At 37.4% G+C, this 23018-nt stretch overlaps 1 protein-coding gene across 1 annotated transcript in view; it reads right to left on the bottom strand.

Annotated features, from left to right (window-relative positions):
- Positions 1 to 22207, bottom strand: part of LOC150099904 (adenylate cyclase type 5-like) — a 221665-nt gene extending 199458 nt beyond the window's left edge. The window contains exons 1-2 of the mRNA XM_090403170.1: positions 21605 to 22207; positions 1854 to 2003 (exon numbers count right to left, since the gene is read on the bottom strand). Coding sequence (XP_090259296.1) covers positions 1854 to 2003; positions 21605 to 22207 — 753 coding nt within the window. The remainder of the gene's footprint in view (positions 1 to 1853; positions 2004 to 21604) is intronic.
- Positions 22208 to 23018: the final 811 nt, after the last annotated feature.

Below are 23018 nucleotides of genomic sequence, written 5' to 3'. Positions count from 1 at the left end.
TAGCTGTAGTAATAGATATGGTATGAAGGTCAGCAATAAAAAGACAAAGACAATGAAAATAGGCAGAATCATTGAAAATGTCAACTGTGTTGTAAATGGAGAACCTGTGGAACAAGTAAAACATTTCAGCTACTTAGGCACGATTTTTACTGAAGATGGTAAATTAAATATAGAAATAGACAACAGAATCAGCAAAGCTGATATGGTGGGAAGTCAATTGAATAAATTCATATGGAATAAGAGAGAAATTAGTCGGAACACTAAATTAGCTGTATACAAGACAGTGTTCAAACCAGTTTTAACTTATGGATCTGAGAGCTGGATCAGAAGTAAAACATTTGATCTAAGACTAGAGACTGCAGATATGAGAGTCCTGAGAAAGATTATTGGCATGGACAGATGGCATCAATGGCAATATCATATTAAAAACTAGGATATTAGGAAAGAACTTGACATTGTCAACATCCAGGAATGCGTTAGCAGAGCTAATCTCAGATGGTATGGTCACTTAAACAGAATGGGCAGAAAGATTAGCAAAACAAGTGTTTTCTGCCAGGTTGGCAGGAAAACGACCCAGAGGAAGACCAAGATGTAGGTGGATTGATATGGTACAAAGTGCCTTGGACGATAGAAATATAAGATCTGATAATGTTGGAATCTTGACAAGTAACAGACTGATTTGGAGAAAAATTGTAGATAGGAAGATAGTAATGATGTAAATTTTTCATGTAGTACTATCATATCCTGTTTTCCTGCCATGTACCCTTTGAGGGTACATGGCAGGAATTTGATGATGATGATCTTGCAACACTGCAATTAAGTATTCAGACTGTAACAAATGGTAATTAGTAAATTAGTGAAGTGGAAAAAGACTAGCTGATGGAAAACTATTAAAGCTGTGTATGGCATAAGTTAAAAAGAACAGCAAAAGTGATGAGCAGAAATTAGCCAATCGAGCCAAGAAAAATCCCACAAAGTTCATTCGGTATGTGAAAAGTAGAAAAATCAAGATAATGGTAGGATATGTTAGTGGAAGAATATGTGCAGCAATTACTTCTGTAGTTCTCCATGATGGTTAGTATGAGTTTGTTAAGGAGGAGGTCACGTTTTAACAATCTGCTCGTGTATTACAACAAAGCGACAAATTCACCATATAAGGGAGATGCATATAGCGTAGTATACTTGGATTTTTCAGAAGCCATTTGACAGATTGCTACACAACAAGCTGGTAACTAAACTGGAACAGATGGGATTGTTGGATAAGAGGCTAGCAAGTCGGATAGGTGATTGGATGTCAGATAGGTATCAATGGACTGCATGTGCATGTGTGTGTGTGGGGGGGGGGGGGATATTCCAAAAGAGGAAGGTCACTAGTAATGTCAGAGGCCTGTTTTGGGATCATTATTGTTTAACATATTTGTTAATGATTTGTGATAGGCTAAACTAGAATTATGAAACTGTTTGGATATGATACAAAGTTGGGAAGAACTATGAGAAATTATGTGATATATGTGGAGGCTAGAGGCAGGTGATTATGACAAGCTTAAGTGGTAGTTTGAAGCCATACCATAGAACATAAGAATTTGCTATGGAAGGATGTATCAAGCAGAAGTGACAATAAAAATAAAATATTATGGAGGGTATATAAGGAGAAAGGTAATCAGCAAGTTCACAAGCAAATAAGGCACAGGAAAGAAAGGTGACCAGTATGGTAAGAAAGGCAAAATCAGATTATGAAAAAACTTAGTATCAGCTGAACAGAAAAAGGATTAACCTAATAGCATTAATAGGTTAAAGTTTTTAATGAGAAGCTTAAACAATTATAAAAAATGTTTTCATATAGGAAGATTTACCTGCTGCTGGTTCTCTCGTTGGATACTAAGGCGAGCTTCAATACATTCTCTAGTTTCAAGGAATGCTTGCCTTTGGGAAGTTTTACTTGGGAATAAGGAGAAAATGCCTGCAACATTCACAGCAATGAGGAGAAGGAGACTGGCAAGCAACTGTGGCAAAAACATCATATGGTTTAAAAAAAAGCAAATATACTTGAATACATACATTTGTTCAGGACAAATCTAAATATTTTTTAAAACAAAATATACAGTGGTGATAAAATATAAATATATGTTTTCTATAAGTAGTCATTAATAATCTAAGTATTTGATAAATTATTATAGTAAAAAATTATTATTATTAAACAAGACCTCATGGAGTCAAAGACTCATCTAGGAGGTCCTTTTATCTTACACACACATCTCATCATACCGTGTCTTAAACACAATCAAACTACTTGCAGACACCACGCTCTGAGGCAAGGCATTCCAATCACTCACAACTCTGCACGAAAAAAACCTGCCTCTCGCTCCCTTACTCACACCCTCCTTATACAGTTTCCAGGGATGACCTCTGGTTCTCCCCTGATCTCCCACTATTCTCTGTAGAACTTCTCCACCATTGATCCTATAACAACCCCTTACCAACTTGTAGGTCTCTATCATATCTCCCCTCTTCCTTCTCTCCACGAGACTCTGCAAATTACATCTTTTCAATCTTTCCTCATACTCAACATTCCAGAGGTCAGAAACTACCTTAGTCAGTCGCCTTTGGACCCTTTCCAACATCTCTTCATCCTTCTGAAAACCCGGTGACCAAATCTGGGCACAATAGTCCAAGTGTGGCCTAATCAAAGCCTCATACATTGGAACAAGTATCTCCCTACTTCTACATGTCAGTGTCCTCTGCATCATTCCCAGAAGTCTTTGTCTTGTCTTCACAATTTTGGCGATGTGTCGCCTAAATTTTAGATCCTTATCCACTATCACCCCCAGATCTCTTATTTCCTCTACTTCCAACAATATATTCTCACAAGCATAAATTCTGCATCCCATCTTTGTTTTCAAAATTTTAAAACCTTACATTTTGCAACATTGAACTCACATCCCCATTTGCTTGCCCAATCACTCAATTTATTCAAGTGTTCTTGCAAGGCCACAACATCTTCACTACTCTTTATGGTTCGTCCCAACTTTGCATCATCTGCAAACAACTGAATATCTCCATCCAAATCTTCACCAATATCATTAATATATAAGTTAAATAGTAATGGCCCTAAAACAGACCCCTAAGGCACTCCACTAGCGACTTTCCTTTTCCTGGATATTGCACCCCCCATACACAACTTGTTGATACCTATCAGATAGCCAGTCTCCAATCCAATGCACTAATCTAATATCCAACCCCATCTGCTCTAGTTTGACTGTCAACTTATCATGAGGTACTCTATCAAAAGCTTTTGCGAAATCCAAGTATATTACTGTGTATCCTTCTCCTCTGTCCAAGGAAGCAGTTACTTTATTGTAATAAGTAAGTAGATTACTAAAACATGACCTCCCTTTAGCAAATCCATGCTGTCCATCAAAGATTATACCATTGTTGTCAACCCAACTCTGGATCCTAGTTCTCACAAGCTTCTCCAACAACTTAACCACAATACCTGACACACAGATAGGCCTATAGTTTGATGCTTGAGTTCGATCACCTCCTTTATGAAGTGGCACAATCTTGCCTTCCTTCCACTCTTTAGGAACTTGACCAAGTGCAAGACTCGTATTAAAAAAATATGTCAAGGCAGGTGTCAACTCTCTGGCACACTCCTTCAGAATACGTGGTGATATATTATCAAGTCCCACAGCCTTATTTACATCTAGTTTACTCAACTCCCCAAACACCTCTTGCTCACTTACAGTCAGTCTCTCCTCCCCATCATCAACTGCTCTTAATCTCTCCATGAAGTCACATTCACAAGATTGAAAGATCTTTATGAATTGCTCATTAAGTATCTCCACAACACATTCTGCAACAGCTGTCTTTATACCATTTCCTCCAATCAATATCATCCTTCCATAATCATTCTTTCTTTTGCTGGCTACATATCGAAAGAACTCCCTAGGATTCTTTTTGGCTTCCTTAGCTAACTGCTGTTCATACCTCTCTTTAGCTACTCTCACCAACCAAGTCACCCTCCTTGCCTGGTCTTTGTAGACTTCATGAAATTGGTTACTTCCACTTCTCTTATGCTGTTTCCACAATGCCTTTTTTTTCTGTATTGCATGCTTAATCTCTTTATTCATCCATCTCACACCTACCTTATTTAACCTTCTCACCCGTGGTATACATTTAGACATTGCATCCACTAAATATTTTTTGAAAATCCCCCAAGCTGCATTGATCTCTTTTCCAGCTAACTCCTCATTCCATGCTACACCTGCAAGCTGTCTCCTGAGCTCTTCATAATCACCCCCCTTGTAGTTCCACATATACCCTTTTTTCACAGGGGTCCTCGCACTGCTGGCAACCACCCAGGTAATCACCTCATGGTCACTTTGATTTGACACCTCATTTATAATTACATCCTCCGATGAGATGACCAAATCCAAGACCCTTAATCCTTGTGTGCCCTCTGTTACATACTGTCTGAGGTAGTTATCCCTCAAAAACTCAAGAAACTCATTTTCTTTACTTCCAGTCGCTATCTCTTCATTCCAGTCTATATTGCCATAATTAAAATCACCCATAATGATCACCCTTTTTTTATTTGCTCGGCTTATTTGACTATACATTTCACTATCACCACCATCCACATTACCAGGTCTATAACAACATCCCACCAAGTATTTGATTCTATTCACCTCTATCTCACACCATACTGCCTCAAAACCACTGGCCCTATTTCCCTCTTGCATCTCTACCTTGTATGGACATAACTCTTTCTCTATCATCAATAGCACTCCCCCTCCCTTTTTATCCCTTCTATCCTCACGAAACATATCATACCTTTCCATCTCTATTCCTGTCAGGATGTCGTCCTCATCTAACCATGTCTCACTTATTCCAACAATCTCTGGGTACACAGACACAATTAGTGCAACCATTTCATCCGCCTTGTTTCTTATGCTTCTAGCATTGGTATACAAACACAACAACTCATTTCTGGATCTACAGCTAGTTCCACTGATACCATTCACTCGATGTGCTCTCTCCATGCTGGACTGGGGCCATTTCTCTTTCTGCCTCTTCATTTTAGAACCCTTTGCAACAACATCTGTTTCCTCTTGATCCCTGGTCATCCCATTACTTTCCTGCCTACACATGCTCTCACCTCCTCTTGGAGCATCCACCTTTCTCACGCTGTGTATCCCTGTCCACCCTGGGCCTCCCCGTTTCCCTGCTCCTCTTGCACACCCATTCTCTCATTTTCTATACTCATACCACTCACCTCTCCATTCATTTCCACTTCTTCAATCTCTCCTGTCTTACTCTCCTGCTCTTCCACATCACTCCCCTCTCGATCTGATTCATTTTCTCTATTCACTTCTCTACCTTCTAGCAGCAGTCTCTCCAAGCGACTCACACCATAACCACTCAAATGCAGTCCATCGCTCCCATACAGCTCACTTCGTCCCTCAAACTCATTCCACACATTAACAAACTGTACTCCCATCTCCTCACACATTTCAGCCAGAATACCATTCATAATCCTTGCTCTCTGCCTCATTTCACCACAATCATACCTAGGCAACACACTGACCACCCTTCCTGTCACACTATTCTCTTTTATCTTTCTAAGCAGTCTCTTGACATTCATTTTGACATGCTCTTTGTTCTCTCTCAAATCATTTGTACCAATTAATACAATTAACTCTTTTGCTCGCTCCCGCCTCATATCCAATGCCTCAATCACTACTTATTTTACCGCCTGGAAAACATACCTTGTGCATTTTATCCTCTAGCACACCTTTAATAATGGAGTCGCCATACAACGCCACTCGCTCATCTTTCATTAACTCTTTCATGCCATCATGATTTATTTTAATAGTTTTGACCTGAATTCTCTTAATTTCATTCAGCATCCATTTCATTTCTTGCCTCATCCAATCTAATTCACTTTCCGAACCTCGCGACACATTCTCTCTATCATTAAATCTTTCTAACTTTCTAACTCTCGACCCCCTCTTCTCACATTCCCTCTCATTCATCCTTCTTTGTTTCCATACTTTCGGTCCAACATACGTCCAACTTTCACTATCATTCTTCTCACTTTCACTCTCATTTATCTTTCTTTGTTTCCGTACTTTCGGACTAACATGCGTCCAACTTTCGCTATCATTCTTCTTACTTTTACTGTCATTCATCTTTCTTTGTTTCAGTACTTATAGTAATCTTATAGTAATTATAGTACTTATAGTAATCATAATTAGTACTGATTTTTTTTAATTCAATGATAAAAAAGTTTCATATTTTCACATTAAATAAAATTTTTAACCAGCACAACTCAAAATGTTTTATATTTTTAATATCCTTCTTGTTTCTTCTTCCACTATGTATGGAAATTTCTGAAATTAAAATATTATTATCATCATACCTCCATGGAGTGAAAGGATTCATCACAGGAAGGCCACACTCAAGCAAAAAGATCATTCAATGATGCCTTAAACCAAATGACAATTTCTGCACTCACCACACTTTCAGGCAAAGCATTCCACTCACCAACTACTCTCTATGCAAAGAACCTACTCATTACATGCTTTCTCACATCCTCCTTATACAGCTTCCAGGGATGACCCTTTGTTCTATCCTCCCCCCCCCACATTCAAAGAAAAATTTCTTCCACATTAATCCGGTAACAACCTCTTACCAACTTATTTACCAATTTATATATCTCAATCATATCTCTTCTTCTATTTGCAAGACTCTGCAAACTGCATTCCCTCAATCATCACTTCATCTAACATACCCTCTACGCTCTAGCTTCTCATGGTGTCACCTTCACAGGGATGAAATACCTTGACAAGATGCTCACTGAGTACTTCAACTGTATTCTTTGCATCAGTTATCAATCTACCTTTATCATCAATTAATATCATCCTCCCATAGTTATTCTTATTTCTATTTGTCACATATCAAAATATTATTCGCTACAATTTTTCTTGGCTTGATTGGCTAATTTCTGCTCATGCTTAACCTTTCTGACTTGCTCTTTGTGCTCTTCATGCAACTGATTATTACCAACATTCATTTTGTGTTGCTTCCACGGTGCCTTTTCCAGATTTCATGCTTAATCCCTTCATTTTACTCCTACCTTATGTAGCAATGATCAATGCCCAAGCAATACTTGCCTCCCACTCAACTCCCCTTTCCGTGCTATAGCTCCCACTTGTCTCCTAATATTTTCACAATCACCAGTCCTGTAGTTCCACAGAAGTTCTCATATAAATGGCTACAACTCAGGTGATCACCTCATGGTCACTCTCACCAACTGGAAGAGGATTAGACACTCCATTCACAATCACATCCCGTGATAATATGATTAGATCTAAGACTTTAAATCCTCATGTACTTGCCATTACATGTTGCCTAAGATAAGCAACATGTAGGTATGAATTTTGTTAAAGGCAACATGTCCTTGATTCTATCTCCTCATTCTAATCAATACTGCCACAATTAATATCACCCATAATGGTTATAGTTTTCCCATTAATCTCCCTACCGGCTGAGGTGGATGAAATAGTGAGACCAAATTGAACTTCTTATACATGTTATTCAATAGGTATTACAGAATCATATCCAGATTTTGTTGGATGTATGTAGACATCATGGCCAGTTGGAGGATTAATCCCATGGTAATTCTGCAATATCTTAAGTACAGTACTTCCAAGAGCACATAGGAGATTTGAAATTGGAAGCGATCATCATTTACTTTTAAGCAAGATAAAAAATAAATATCGCATCAAAAAAACATGTAAGAAAGCTTCAAAAAAGAATTAAAGTGGAGCAGCTTTTACAAGTAAAATATAAAAACTCTACAAATATTATTCAAGAAAAATGAAATAGTTTGAAAACAAGAACCAAACCCTGGAGTCTCAGTGGCAAACAGAGAAAAAAAAAAAATAATTGATGCAGCTAAGGTGGCATGTGCTGCAATGACAGAAAAATAAACTATATGGTAGACACAAGAAGTTAAAGAAGCAGCCTGGAAAAGAAAGAATATAAAAAGTTCCTACCAAGTAAATGCCCTCTGAGAATATAGAGAAAAATTATTATTATTATTATTTTAATAATTCTTAATTTTATTATTATTATTATTTAGAAATCCAAGGAGTCAAAAGACTCTTCACGGGAGGTCCTTCCTAGGAAACACAAGTCTATCAAGATACAACGTGGGAGGTTGCTCCCAGGAAACACAAAGTCTATGGGATGTAATATCCATTAACTTAAACAAAGTCTATCATACCACTCCTTAAACTCATTGACCGTTCTTGCTCTCACCACTCTATCAGGCAATACATTCCACGGTTCAACCACCCTCCATGCAAAGAAACCACTCCTCACCCTCTTGCTCACAGTATGCCTTCGTAACTATCAGGGATGGCCCCTTGTCATCACTCCTTCCAGCTGTTCAACCAAGCGAAAAAACTCCTCAGTGTCAACCCTATAACCACTTCTCAACAGTTTAAAAGTCTCAATCATATCACCTCTCCTTCTATCCACCAAACTCCGCAATCCACATTCCCTCAGCCAATCCTCATAACTAACATTGTACAGTCCTGAACCTGTCTTTGCTATTATTATTATTATTACGGGTATCTCCATGGAGTCAGTAGACTCATCGAGGGAGACCCAAGCTAGCAAAACAATATCTGTCATATCTCTTCTTGAATTCATTTACAGATGAAGAGCTCACAACAAAGTCAGGCAATGAATTCCACTCATTCACCACCCTCCAGGCAAAAAACCTTGTTCTGACACCTTTGTTAACCACACTCTTCTTTAATTTCCAGAGATGACCTCTTGTTCTTCCATCACTATCACACAGCTGAAACATTTCCCCTGCATCAATCCTATAAAAACCTTTTAGTAATTTGAATGTTTCTATCATATCCCCTCTTCTTCGCCTATCAACCAATCTCTGCAATCCACAAGCTCTCAATCTATCAATGTAGGGAGCATTTTTTATATCACTCACCAACTTGGTCACTCTTCTCTGAACCCTCTCCACAGCCTCCTCATCTCCAAGGAATCCAGGTGACCAGACCTGAGCACAGTAATCCAAATGTGGAAGTATCAATGCTTTATAAAGGGGAATAATAACCTCTTTATCTCTGGATGTCAGTGTGTTCCTCAACAATCTGCCTCTGTACCCTTTGAAAACAGTTAATTTATCCCCTTCAAATCCTGGGGACCAAATCTGAGAACAACAGTCTAAGTGTGGTCTGATCAGGGTCATATAAAACGGAATGATAACTCTTTTATCTCTGCAGGTCAGCATCCTTCTCATTATTGCAGCAATCCTTTGTGTTACGTTCAACCACCTTTGCAATATGTCCCTTGAATTTCAGGTTTCTATCAATCACCAACCCCAGATCTCTTGTCCTTTACTTCCTTCAGTATATCTCCTCCAATAGAGTATGCAGCATCCCATTGATGTGTTCCAAACCTCAAGACCTTACATTTTGCTGCATTAAACCGACACCCCCATTCATTTGCCCATCTATCTAGCTTATTCAAATCCTCTTGCAGGGCTGCCACATTTGCACTATTACTAATAATCCTTCTCGGCTTCGCATCATCCGCAAACAACTGAATATCCCCTTGCAATCCACTGACAATGTCATTGATATAAAGGTTAAACAATATAGGTTCCAGTACTGAGCCCTGTGAGACCCCACTTGTAACCCTCTGCTTCCTTGAAATTGCCCCACCATAAACAACTCTCTGATACCTATCGGAAAGCCAATCCTGAATCCAGTTGACCAATCTAACATCCAGACCCATGTGCTGCAACTTAATTATCAGCTTATCATGTGGCACCCTGTCATATGCCTTCGCTAAGTCTAAGAAAATGACATTATATGCCTTTCCCTCATCTAATGCTCTTGTAACTTTATCATAAAAGGCTAGCATATTGCTAAAACAAGAGCGCCCCTTCACAAATCCAAGTCCTGCAACGAGACTTTCATTGAAAAGCCAGGTCAAAGGCACTGTTAGTTCCTTAGCACATTCTCTCAAATACCTGGTGAAATACCATCCAGTCCCACAGCTTTACTGACATCCAGAGTACTCAGTATTTGAAACACACTCTCCTCCTGTACCTCTAAACCTTGAACCTGCCCAATCCCTCTAGCATTAAAACTGACTCCTCCAGGATGAAATACTCCAATAAAGTGTTCATTGAACAATTCCACTATGTCCTCTGCATCAGTCACTCTATTCCCATTTTTATCCCACAATATCATTCTTCCACAGTCATTTCTCCTCCTACTGGCAACATATCTAAAAAATTCCCTATGATTTTCTTCAGATCTTAGGGCCAATCTCCTCTCATATTCCAGTTTTGTCTTCCTTACCATACTAGTCACTCTTCTGATCTGTGTCTTTTACTCTTCATGCAGCTTCTCTTCACCTGTCTACTTATATCTCTTCCATAGCCTCTTTTTCGCATGCAATTCCTGTTTAATATTGTTTGTCATCCACTTTACTGCAAATACTTGAGAATAAGCTATGAAAAACAGAAGAGAAATCTGGAGAAGAACAAGCTAGAAGTTCAGGCAAACAGAAATTGTTAGGGTCAGATTTTGACTTTACAACAAATAGTTGAGAATTCATGGGAATATAACGAGGATTGGTACTTAAGTTCTGTAATCTAGAAAAAGGCATACAACAAGGTGCCAAGAGAAAATCTATTTAGATAGCTACAATTATATAAGGTAAATGAAATATTATACAGAGCACTACATGGTGAATTGGATAGGTGAATGGCTATCGAATAGATATCAGTGAGTTGTGTATGGGGGCGGGGCACTAAAAAGAACGTCAATAGTGGAGTGTCACAGAGATCAGTTTTGGGGACTATTGTTATTTAATTTGCATATCATAATGATATTGGGATAGGTTTAACTATGATATACAACTGTTTGCAGATTATGCAAAACTGGATAGAGTGATGACGAATCAAGTAGATGTTGTAGCCTTAAGGAGGACTTGAATAGACTGTATGAGTGGGCAACAGTATGGAACTGGATTTCAATAATTCCAAGTGTAAAGTTTTGAAATTTGGCAGGCATAATGGGATGCAAAGTATACACTTGGTGGGGAAATTTTGGAGGAAGTTGAGAAGATAAAAGACCTTGACATGGTGGAGAACAAGGATCTGAAGTTCAGAGGTCACACTGCACAAGTCATGATGAATATCAGATTATAAGAATGATGCAGAGGACCTTAACTTGTAGAAATAAAGGTCTCCTGGTTTTCATAGTGATGAGGATATGTTGGAAAGGTTCCAGAGAAGACTGGCTAAGGTCATAACTGGCTTTGATGTGGGATATGAGGACAGATTGAGGCAATGCCATTTGCAAAGGCTTGTGAATAGGATACATACATTTCATATGGGTTGGATTTGTGCAAATAGAAAGATAAAAAACAGAAAAAATGAATATACAGGGTGTCACAAAATTCACGCAAGAAGTAATTTTGATAGAAAACACAGGTTTTTAATTAAAAATTGTAATTTCTTATTGATTCATAAAGTATACAGTATAGGGTTATGCATGGAATAGCATATCGGGTAAATGGCCTCCACGGCTTTGCTGGCACATAAGCACTCTTTTGTCGAAATTTTCCATGACCGTTTTGCATAAATGTGGCTGAATTTCGTTGATACAGCGCTCAATTTCCTCCTTCAAGGCGTGGGTGGTCGTGGACTTGTTGGCATAAACCTTAGACTTCAAAAAATCCCAAAGAAAAAAGTCCAACAGCGTTACGTCACATGATCTGGGCGGCCAATTCTGATCACCAACACGGGAAATTACACGATCAGGAAATGACTCATGCAGTAATTGAATTGTTTCTCGGGCTGTATGGCATGTGGCACCGTCTTGTTGAAACCACATGTCGTCCACATCCATATCTTGCAATTTAGGCACAAAAAACTGGATTATCATGTCGCGATAGCAAGCACCATTAACTGTAATTGCCTTACCAACCGCATTTTCGAAGAAGAATGGACCGATGATGCCTCCAGCCCAAAATCCGCACCAAACAGTGACACGTTGTGGATGCATTTGTTTCTCAACAATCACTCGTGGATTTTCTGAACCCCAAATGCGACAATTTTGTCGATTAACGAAGCCATCAAGATGAAAATGAGCGTCATTGCTGAAGATGATTTTGTTCGAAAAATAAGCATCCACTTGTTGTTGTTGTTCCATAATCCATTCAACGAACTCTCTTCGCTGTGTGTGGTCATTTTTAATAACCCTGAACTGTCAGCTGTCACTCTGTCTTTTTTTTCTCGTTGGCAACACTTTACCACACAAATGGCACTAAATTTAAATCTTGCATAAATTTTGGGACACCCTGTATATATACTAAAACTAGATACTAAAAATCACAAATTTAAGTTCAGATTGTCTTTAATCCATTGGACTATGTCTGAGGTAGCCTGGAACAGGTCCATCACTATGCCCTTAAAACTCTGCAGTGGGCAGTCCTGGATAATATGATTGACAGTCTGTTGATCAGCACCACAGGCACATGTTGAAGATGGACACAAGCCTCACTTGTACATCATGGTAGTACACCTGGCATGGCCTGTCCTCATGTGACTAAGTGTGCTTTATTATTGTCTGGGCAGGTCAAAGCTGGAGGCTTCTGTTGTGGGGTCTGTAATGAAGTGTCCATTTTTCATTGTTGAAGTAAGCCAGCAATTCTTCCATTCAGTTTCAGGAGAATATGTATCTGGTTGCTGAGGTTTCCAGATTGGGTTGCAGGACTTTAAGCGAATAGATGGTAGATTTTGGAGGTCCTCATGAATGGGTAAGTTGTTATTTCCCATATATTTTATCCACTCTCTGTTAGTGCAGCTTTCCTTCTTATGTCTGGTGGTATGATGTTAGAGAGGGTTGGTAGCCACCAGTGGCAGCCGGTGAAAATTTTAAGTGGGGATGCTGCATATACAAAATAAAAAAAAAAAATTTTTAAATAATAATAATAAATTCTTTTTTTCCTAATCAGTAACCAATTTATTAATAAATAAATTTACATATTAAAAAATTGTTTTATTAAAAATATTTCACCCTCACTAGGAACAAACACCAATAATAAAAGTTTCGTATCTCACAGAAATCTCATGATACGCTGCCCAACCAAGCAGTGCCAGAATGACCTTGTAACGTGCAGTCATAAGCGCAAATGAATATCGACGAGACTGGCTGTATTGGTCAAAAGTGATAATATCGACACTGTGTTAGATCGCATTGTATTTGTTTCGCAATCTAAAGTGTTAATCAAACAATTCCAATAATTAATTATTCAATCACTGTCGAAACATAAACTCTAACCTTTAACATGCTGTATTGCATTTATATAATGTTGTAAGCATTGTTATTATTTATAAACACAAACAAAATTTAAATTTTTCATTTTTTCCTTGGGGGTGCTGCAGTGTCGCAGTGCATATATATGGGCTGCCACTGGTAGCCACTCAACAGGTGTAGACTTTATGCAACCCGTGATAATTCTCATGGTATTGTTAAGTTGCACAGCGAACTTGTTGACATGATGGCTCGAATACCACAATATTCTGCACAAGATTACACTATGGCATCGGCAGCAGATTTTAAAGTGTTGGCTCCTGCATGCCCCCCCCCCCTCAACCAAAACACTGGTAATCAGTCGCATTAAGAATATAAAGAACAAGCAAGGGGAAAGTGACTCAGTTAGTAAGGAAAACAAAAGAGTATGAGCAGAAATTGGCAAATCAAGCTAACAAAAACCCTTTTTTAGATATGTGGAAAGTGGTAGAATGGTAACTGCTGCAGAAGACATTGTTGAGGTATTCAGTGATCAATTTATAAGTGTGTTTCATCCCGATCAGAACCCTAACATGCAGGGTGGAATCATGAGGAACTTAAGTGTAGAGGACATGGGAGAGAATAGCTTAATTGTGAGTGAGCAGGAGGTATTTGAGGAAATAAATAACCTTGATGTGTTAATAAGGCAGGATTTGATGACATATCACCATGCATCTCCAAGGTAGTACAACCCCGGGCAACTTTGAGCAAAGGTGGATCAAGCTCTCATCACTCCTTGTCTCAGTATCTCCCATAATGCAAAGCACATCTCCTTGCAGACATGTATACTGCTATGCAAGGAGTGATGAGAGCTCGGTCCAACTTTGCTTGGAGTTGCACTACCTTACCCCAGTCCTGAAGATATTTTCAGATGCAAACTTTGTTTGCTTACACTTGGATAAAGGATTAAACTAAATTTATTATAGTCTAACCAGGTGAAAATAAACTTCCAACATCTTTCATTAAATCCAGAGTAATTCAATAATAAGGTGGTACACCTGTTGGCAACTCCTATAGATAAATATGACCTCACCTATTGCTTCTGCCTTAGTATCCCCATGTTTTGGTCTGCCTCCCATGCTGGATATATATGAGAGGCTCTGCTTGGGGTAGGTTTTCGCCTGTCTCTGAGTAGAGCCGCCGCTGAGATTATGGCTCTGTCTGGTGGTGGGGTGAGCTTGTCACTGAGTGGAACAAAGCTGAGTAGGGCGATCTTTCGGGATCGTCTAATTTTTAGAGAGGTCTTTACTTAAATACACCTCAATAAAGTTTGAAACCGGTCTGGGTAGTAGCCCTTCCCTTAATGCATAGCAGTATATATGTCCGCAAGGAGATGTGCTTTGCATTATGGGAGATACTTAGACAAAGAGTGATGAGAGCTCGGTCCACCTTTGCTCGGAGTTGCACTACCTTACCCCAGTCCTGAAGATATTTTCAGGTGCAAACTTTGTTTGCTTACACTTGGATAAAGGATTAAACGAAATTTATTATAGTCTAACCAAATGAAAAATAAACTTCCAACATCTCTGACTCCATGGAGGTCAAATGTTGGTAATAATAATATTCCTAGTTTTTAACTTTTGGCAAACATTTTCCAGGTTTATGGAAGTTTTTTCACTTGGCTATGCTACTAATTATATATTGGGTTTTATCCTTTATCCAAGTGTTAGCAAACAAAGTACTTTCAGGACTACAGCAACTCGTGGTAAGGGTAGTATTGGTTCTCATCACTTGCCTTAGTATCTCCCACTTCCACCTTAGTATCACCACCTCTAGGTCTGGCTCCCACTGATGAGACCTCGATAAAGGTCGAAACCGGTCTGGGTAGTGGCCCATCCCTTAATGTATAACATTATACATGTCTGCAAGGAGATGTGTTTAGCATTATGGGAGATACTAAGGCAAGTGATGAGAACTTATGCCACCTTTACCACGAGTTTCCTCAGTCCTGAAAGTACTTCAGGTGCAAACTTTGTTTGCTAACACTTGGATAAAGGATAAAACCTAATATATAATTTTCCAGGTGTTTCTTGAAGGTTTGTTGTGTCCCCTTTTTACCGTCCTATAATTGTTAATTCCACTTACAAGTTTATTTTTTATCTTGTTTGTAACAAATTTCTTACTATACATGATATCACCCAAATACAAGGTATCTAAGCTCTTGCTCCCCTTAGTATCCTAAAACATTTATATTTTTTAGCTGCGCATTTAGGACATTTAGTTTATGAAAAAAAAATCAAAACAAGAAGCAATTTCTTAAATATGTTTAGGTGTGAAACAATTATGCAGTAGTGACCTTGAACTCGGAACTAAAATTTTTCTCCCCGCCCCACGGCCAGATTCGTGTTATTACAAGTGGTGCATTGAATGGCAATTTCAGACAACTAAGTTTTCAATGAGCAAAAGTTTATTATACACATAAGCACAATACAATTCATTAAAATTCGTTAAAACTTAATTCAATACTAAGCTGAAGCAATACTAGCAAACACACAAATGATAGGTTTTAAAATTCTATGTGGGAAGGGCGATTATGCTGCCACAAAAGACTCCACACATATGATAAAAGGATATCCTCACAAATGTTAACAATTGACTAAAACTTCTCATCTGTCTGAGCACAATATTATGATACAATACAATAAAAACGATCCTCTTTTCTCATTTGCTGTTATGTAGTACTTGCGTGCACTTGTCTTTGTATTAAGTTCCCAAGAAGATGACAATGTGATGTTGCCGAAATATCGGAAAGTATATATTAAAGTTTATTTAATTTATATTTCTAGTGTATGCTGTCAATTCCTTAATTATTAGTTATCAAGGTTAACCAACGTATAAGCCTCTCTACAAGAATATAGAGTAATGTAATCGTTCAAAATGTTTATATGGAATACTTAATAAAGATATTGGTCGATAGTTTGCTGCATCAGTAGGCTCTTTTCCAGGTTTTAGAATGGCTATAATGATGCTCCTCAGAGGAATTCCTTTGGGATGTTCCTGCTTTCTAGAATTTTACAGAAAAACTGCAAAAGCCACTTACGAGCGTTACATACAAGATGTTTAATGAACTCTGTGTATATACCATCCAGGCCTGCTGCTTTGTTATTTTTCAGTGATTTAATTGCTTGAATCAGTTCGTTTTCAGTGAATGGCACTGACAGGTGGGTGCTGAATTGTTATGAAATACCTCCTTGTGGTGCACCTGGGCGACATCTTTGGCAGCTAAACTTTCACGACTATTGGGAGCCGAACAAGTCTTTTTTTTTTTTTTTGACCTTCAGCTAATATGTAAAAATTGAAAGTGAATAGGATGATGGTAGGGGATATGATTATTGAGACATTTAAGTTGTTCAAGGGTTGTTACTGGGTTAATGGGAAAGAAATTTTTCACAAAATGGCAAAAGGAGGTAGAACAAGAGGACATGCCTGGAAGTTGTATAAGGAGGGTGTGAACAGGGACGCATAAGGAGTAAGTGCTTTGCATGGAGAGTGATTGGTCAGAGGAATGTGTTGCCTGACATTGTGGTTAATGCAGATACATTGAATGAGTTTAAAGCATGGCTTATGGGCTTTTTGTGTGTAACAGTGTTCGCTTCCCATGATGAGTCATTTGGCTCCATGGAGGTCTGGTGTTAATAATAATAATAATCTATCTTTAAGTTAGAAGTCAGCAGTAAGAACTAAAGGAAGTACAGGAAGATGGTTTGATGTAAAATCAGGCATAAGTCATGGATGCACTATCTCTGAAAGAAGTTGACATTAAACCTGATATCTGAATTAGAGGTATCATGCTTAGCTATTTGCTTTATGCAAATGAAGTGTTGCCAAGGATTCTAAACTAAACTGAATAACAGCAGTAACAAATACAGCATGAAAATAAGCAATCAAAAGACTAAAACTATGAAAATAGGTAAGAACATGGATAACTTCAACTGCATTCTCAAAGGAGAAACCATAGAAGAAGTAAAATATTTTAGGCACAATTTTTAGTGAAGATGGCAAAATAAATATGGAAATAGACAACAAAATAAGAAAAACTGGTATGGTGGGAAGTCAACTGAATAAATTCAATGTAATAGGAGAGAACTTAGCCGAAACACTGAACTAGTAGTACATAGATAGTGTTCAAACCAGTTTTAAGTTATGGATTAGAAATAAAGCACCTGATCAAAGATTAGAAACTAGGTTTTGAGAAAAAATTGGGAGAGTAAATAGATGGCATCAGTGGCAAAATCATATTAAAATTGAAGATATTAGGAAGGAATCCAACATTATTAGCATTCAAGAATGTGTGAACATAGATAATCGAAGGAGGTATTATCACTTCAAGAAAATGGAGAGGAAAGGTTGGCGAAACAGGTGTTTGATGCAAAGATGGTAGAGAAAAGATCCAAAGGATGACCAAGATCTAGGTGGATTGATGCAGTCATGAATGCTCTGGAAGACAAAAATATAAGATCTGACAATATTGGAGTGATGACACACATGACAGACTAATTTGGGAGAAAATTGTTGATAGGAGATTAACAGTAATATAAATTTAATCATGTGCTATAATAGTATCTTCTGAGATACTATATAATGAGAAATTAAACATTAGAAGTTGAATAATGTTGGGTGAAATAAGGATGTGAGGAATGGCTTCTTGCATAGACAGTGATGGGTGATAGGAATGTGTTGTTTGAGATTGTGGATGAATGTAAGATTAGTATGACCGATATTGTATCATTTAGGATGAACTTCTTGTGATGAATAATTTTCTCATAATAATATGCAAAGGATATAGTGGAATTATTGAACAAGTACTTTATCAGCATATATCATGCTGGTGTAAATGATGCGGTGCAATATAGAAAACAGAGGCAAGTATTAGGAGAATTGGAAGTGAAAAATGCAGGTATATATATCAGATGTTGGTTGGGTTAGATGTTAATAAGGCTGTGGGAATGGATGACATATCACCACATATTCTTAAGGAATGTGCACCACAGTTGGCTAAGCCCTTGACTAGTTATTTAATGAAAGTCTTGCAGTGGGTAGAGTTGATAAGGAGTGGAAAGCAGGCAAAATAGTTAAAAAATCAAAATAGTACCACTCTACAAGCATGGTTCTAAGACAGGTCTCCAACTGTAGACCAGTCTGTATAACTGCAGTTGTGGTCAAGTGTTGGAGAGATTGGTAAGAAATAGAATACAGGATTGGTTTGATGGACATAGCATTCTTTATGATGGTCAGGATGGATTTGTAAAGGGTAGGTCCTGTTTTAGTAATTTACTTGCATTTTATGATAAGGTAACAAGTATGTCAGATAAGGGAGAATCATATACAGTGATATTCTTGGACTTAGCAAAAGTGCAAAGGATGGGAATAGATAGTATACTGGTTAGATGGATTCAGAGATTGGCTCTCTGAATGATACACAAGGTTGTGTACGATGGAGCAGTGTCTCAAAAAAATGAAGGTAACTGGTAGCGTGCCCCAGAGTTTTGTTCTTGGGCCTCTGCAGTTTGTAAACGTTACATCATGTGGACTGACTGGGGGGGGGGGATCTATAGTAGTTTGCTAATGATGTGAAGTTGGGAAGAATTATAAGTAGCACTGCCGATGTTAATCTTTTATGATGTTAGACTTTTTACTTGGACAAAGGAGTGGAGTTATAGTTTTAATATCAATAAGTGCAAGGTGTTGCATTTTGGAGTGCAGAAATATAAGGCTGTGTACTATTGATGGTGCTGTACTGCAGGAAGTGGATGAGATTAGAGATTTGAGAGTGATGGTTGACAGTAGACTTAAGTTTAGAGGGCACATTGCTAGTGTTGCAAAGGTTGCACATCGTGGTACTGCTATAATAAGAAATACTCTTAAGATGTAGGGATAAGGAAGTGATAGTGTCACTGTATAAGGCACTGGTCAGACCACACTTGGACTATTGTGCTCAAATCTGGTCACCTGGTTTTCAGTGTGATGTGGAGACATTGGAGATGGTCCAGAGTTGAGCGACTAAGACAATGTTAGGACTTTGGAATGCTGGCTATGGAGAGAGGTTGAAGAAATTGCCAGCCTGGTTGGACAAGTGATTAGTGTATCTGCTCTCCAGCCAAATGGCTGTGGGTTCAAATCCCGCCATGGGCATGGATGTTTGTGATTGTCTGTGAAAATACTAGTGGTGGTGGTCGGCAGTAGATGGTGTTGGTGTAGATGATGAAAGTAGTTGTAGTTGGTGGATTGAGTGGTGGAGATGCCCTCCCTCGATGAGTCCTTGGACTCCCTGGAGGTGTCATGTAATAATAATAATGTGGATTACAGAGTTTGGTGGATAGCAGGAAAAGAGGTGATATGATAGAGATTTTAAGTTAGTGAGAGAATTTTATCAGAATAATCCAGAAGCGGATTATAAAAGGAGAAGAAGGCAAGAGGGGAAGAACCAGAGGTCATCCCTGGAAGTTATATAAAAGTGTGGTGAATAGCAGTGTGTGGAGTAGATTTTTTACATGGAGAATTGTTAGTGAATGGAACGCATTACTGGAATGTGTTGTTAATGCAAGAAGTGTTACGGATTTTAAGACTCTATATGATAAATATGTTGTCAGTTGAATAAACCTCTTACGATGATTCTGCCGACTCCATGGAAGGTGTAATAATAATAATAACCTAATAAAAGCTAGTCCTATATACATCTATTATGCCTTGCATTGCTTCATTAGTCTCATGTGAGGTTATCAAAAAATATTTTTTTCTAAATCAGCCATTAATTGTTAATTAATGGTTAGATAGATATAGAAAAAAATATTTTTTGATAACCTCACATGAGACTAATGAAGCAATGCAAGGCATAATAGATGTATATAGGACTAGCTGATCTTCAGTTAAGGTTTCGTAATAGTAATAACTATCAAATTTTGACGTGCAAGATCTTTGCTCCTCATTCATTATTTTGGCAGCAGGCATCCAAATCTCCTTCCTCACTGATTTCTTATATTCAAGAGAAATGACATAAAATTTTGGTCACATTTTCCCTTTCACCTGTGATCCAAATTCTGCACCCCTCCTCCTCCCCACTTTACATAGGATAAGACTATGAAATGCTCATATAGCTCTAATTAAGCGAATATTTCATAATCATACATGTAATGTTATTTTAGGTGATTGTGCACACTATCTCTCTTCAGTAATTCAAGTGTCAACAAACTAAAACTTTTTAAAAGCAATTTTTGCAACTAGTGATCACATTCTAGTCTAGTAATAATTGCCTTTGCAATTTTTGTCATGAGGTTTCTACAACCTCAAAATCTAGAGGGGAACAATTAAATCTGTTCACCACTGTATTCCTTGCATTCTCTCTCTTTTTTGAAAATGCCTATTAACCTCTTTTGACGTGTTTATATTCAATAATTACATGAATATTTTGTCCATTGAAATTGAAATAACACTGATACAAAGAAGCATAAATGTACTGATATTTTTCATCCATATGGCTGTCTGGATGGTTAATATAATTTAACAAAAATGCATTATTTTTACTCTCATAGGATAAATTAAGTTCAAATTGTGTTTGCAATGACTTGGTATTCAAATTTTGTTCAAGTGATATAAAAAATCAAATCTGGAGTTAGAACTTCGAATAGTATTTTTAATAATTTTTTCCAGTGCTGTTTTTTTTTCACTCCATTAAGCCTCCAACATGAGCTCCTCCCCAAACTTAAGCCTTAACGGTGAGAGTTAAATCATATGTATGATTAATTGTATGGTTGTTGGAACATGTTAAGTTGACTCAAACCTGATCTCTGCAGACATCAGTAGCTACTCTCTTTCAGTCTGATTCCTTAACACAAAATAAGATAACTGTCAACCAAACAAACAATCTGTTAATTATCCACTGAACAATGTTTCTATCTTATCCATGACTAACTTCAACCTAAATACAAGCTTATCATGTGTGTTCTATGAAAGATTTATGAAGCACTAATAAAACATTCTCCCATTTCAGTGAAATTAAACTACAGCCAAAAAGCCTTTGTCTAACTTCAGAGAATATCAAAGGAATTAAAAAAAAAAAAAACTACCTAAAAATAAGCGATAGTATCATCATATCAAAATATAGGATTTAGTACAAAAAGAAAAACAGTTGTGTTATACTGTATTATTAAAAAAAAAAAAAAAAAAAAAAAAAACTAAAGAAAGAATACAAAATAACTTACTTGTTTCCAGAGTGACTCATCACCATAATTAACACAAGCAGCACAAATTAACTGCACTAATGACAAGACAATTCCACATGTCATACACTCTGGCATTCTTATTGGCAGTAGAGTGTAACTAAGATAGACAAACATTATTGTGCACCAAGCTCCAGAGGTGGGAATGTGTAGGTCTGAATCCACTATGACTAGGATAACAGTAATAAAAAATGATACTACAACTGTATATGAAAAGACTAATAAATAGATCTGATTAAAGAAGGATTGTGTGCTTATTATGCTCATAATTGAATATAATGTCACAAGAATGCCAAAAACAATTCCATGTGATATGGAGTTGTGAGTACTAAGTGCATAGTTAAAAATCAACATCACAACACTAACAGCTGATACAATTCCTAACAAAGCAGTTAAATTCCTTTGATTTAAGTGCAAAAAGTAACGTTGATACAGGAACTCCACTTCAACATTGCTAAAACGATTAAGTTTGAACACTGTATAACATAAACGGCGACAGTCAAGAAATGATACATATTTTGGTTCTGACTGCAGTGGATAGTCTTTAACTGATGATTCACTATCTGATCCTCCTAATGATGCCATTCATATAACAACTAGGTATATGCAATTTGCATATACTCTCAAAGATTATGAAGTGGATCACAGATTAATGATATACAAGTTGTGAATCCCAAAGAGTACACTTGTTTTCTCAACAAACAGAAGAGAGAAGCCAGCATTATTTGCATTATCTTCTTCACTTAAAACCAGATATACACTTTTTCTTTTCATCTCAATCCTAGTCTGAGAATACCAATGAGAACTTTGTGAAATACCAAACACACCATGCACAGCCATCGAAATATTGGTATTGGACAAGTCATTTTGTTAAACCTTGATTTGTATCTACCATGACCTGTAAAGAAATAAAATTATAATTAGAAGATTAATTAGAATATGGATTGGATAATGAATTAGAAGAGGTTATAATGGCAACAGTAATAAAAAAAAGTAATCAAAACACTACCAATGCAAATACAGTAAAATTCTTTTTTTTTTCATGAAAACTTGAAATGCATAAATATGCAAGACTACAAGAGTAAGAATATCAGGAAACTGCTTAACATCCATTTAAATTATTTAATTATATAAAGCTTTGCCATGCACATCCTTAAAACAATGTTCAGTTTAAATAAAGACTGGAGACTGGAATGCATTGCCTGAGTGTGTTGTGAATGTAGACACATTGAATCGGTTTAAGGCATGGTTGGATGAGCACTGTGTGTGATAGTGTGTACCTCCTACAAATGAGTCTCTGACTCCATGGAGGTCAGATGTTAATAATAATAAATATAAGAAAACAATTTGGTGAATGCATGAAGCTATTCTTGAAAACTTCTATTTTCAGTAACAA

Source organism: Typopeltis vanoorti, chromosome 13 (assembly GCF_054136105.1).
Source record: "Typopeltis vanoorti isolate ZY-2024b chromosome 13, IOZ_Tvanoo_1.0, whole genome shotgun sequence".
Classification (NCBI taxonomy): Eukaryota; Metazoa; Arthropoda; class Arachnida; order Uropygi; family Thelyphonidae; genus Typopeltis; species Typopeltis vanoorti.
This window is presented reverse-complemented; position numbering and strand designations above follow the sequence as displayed.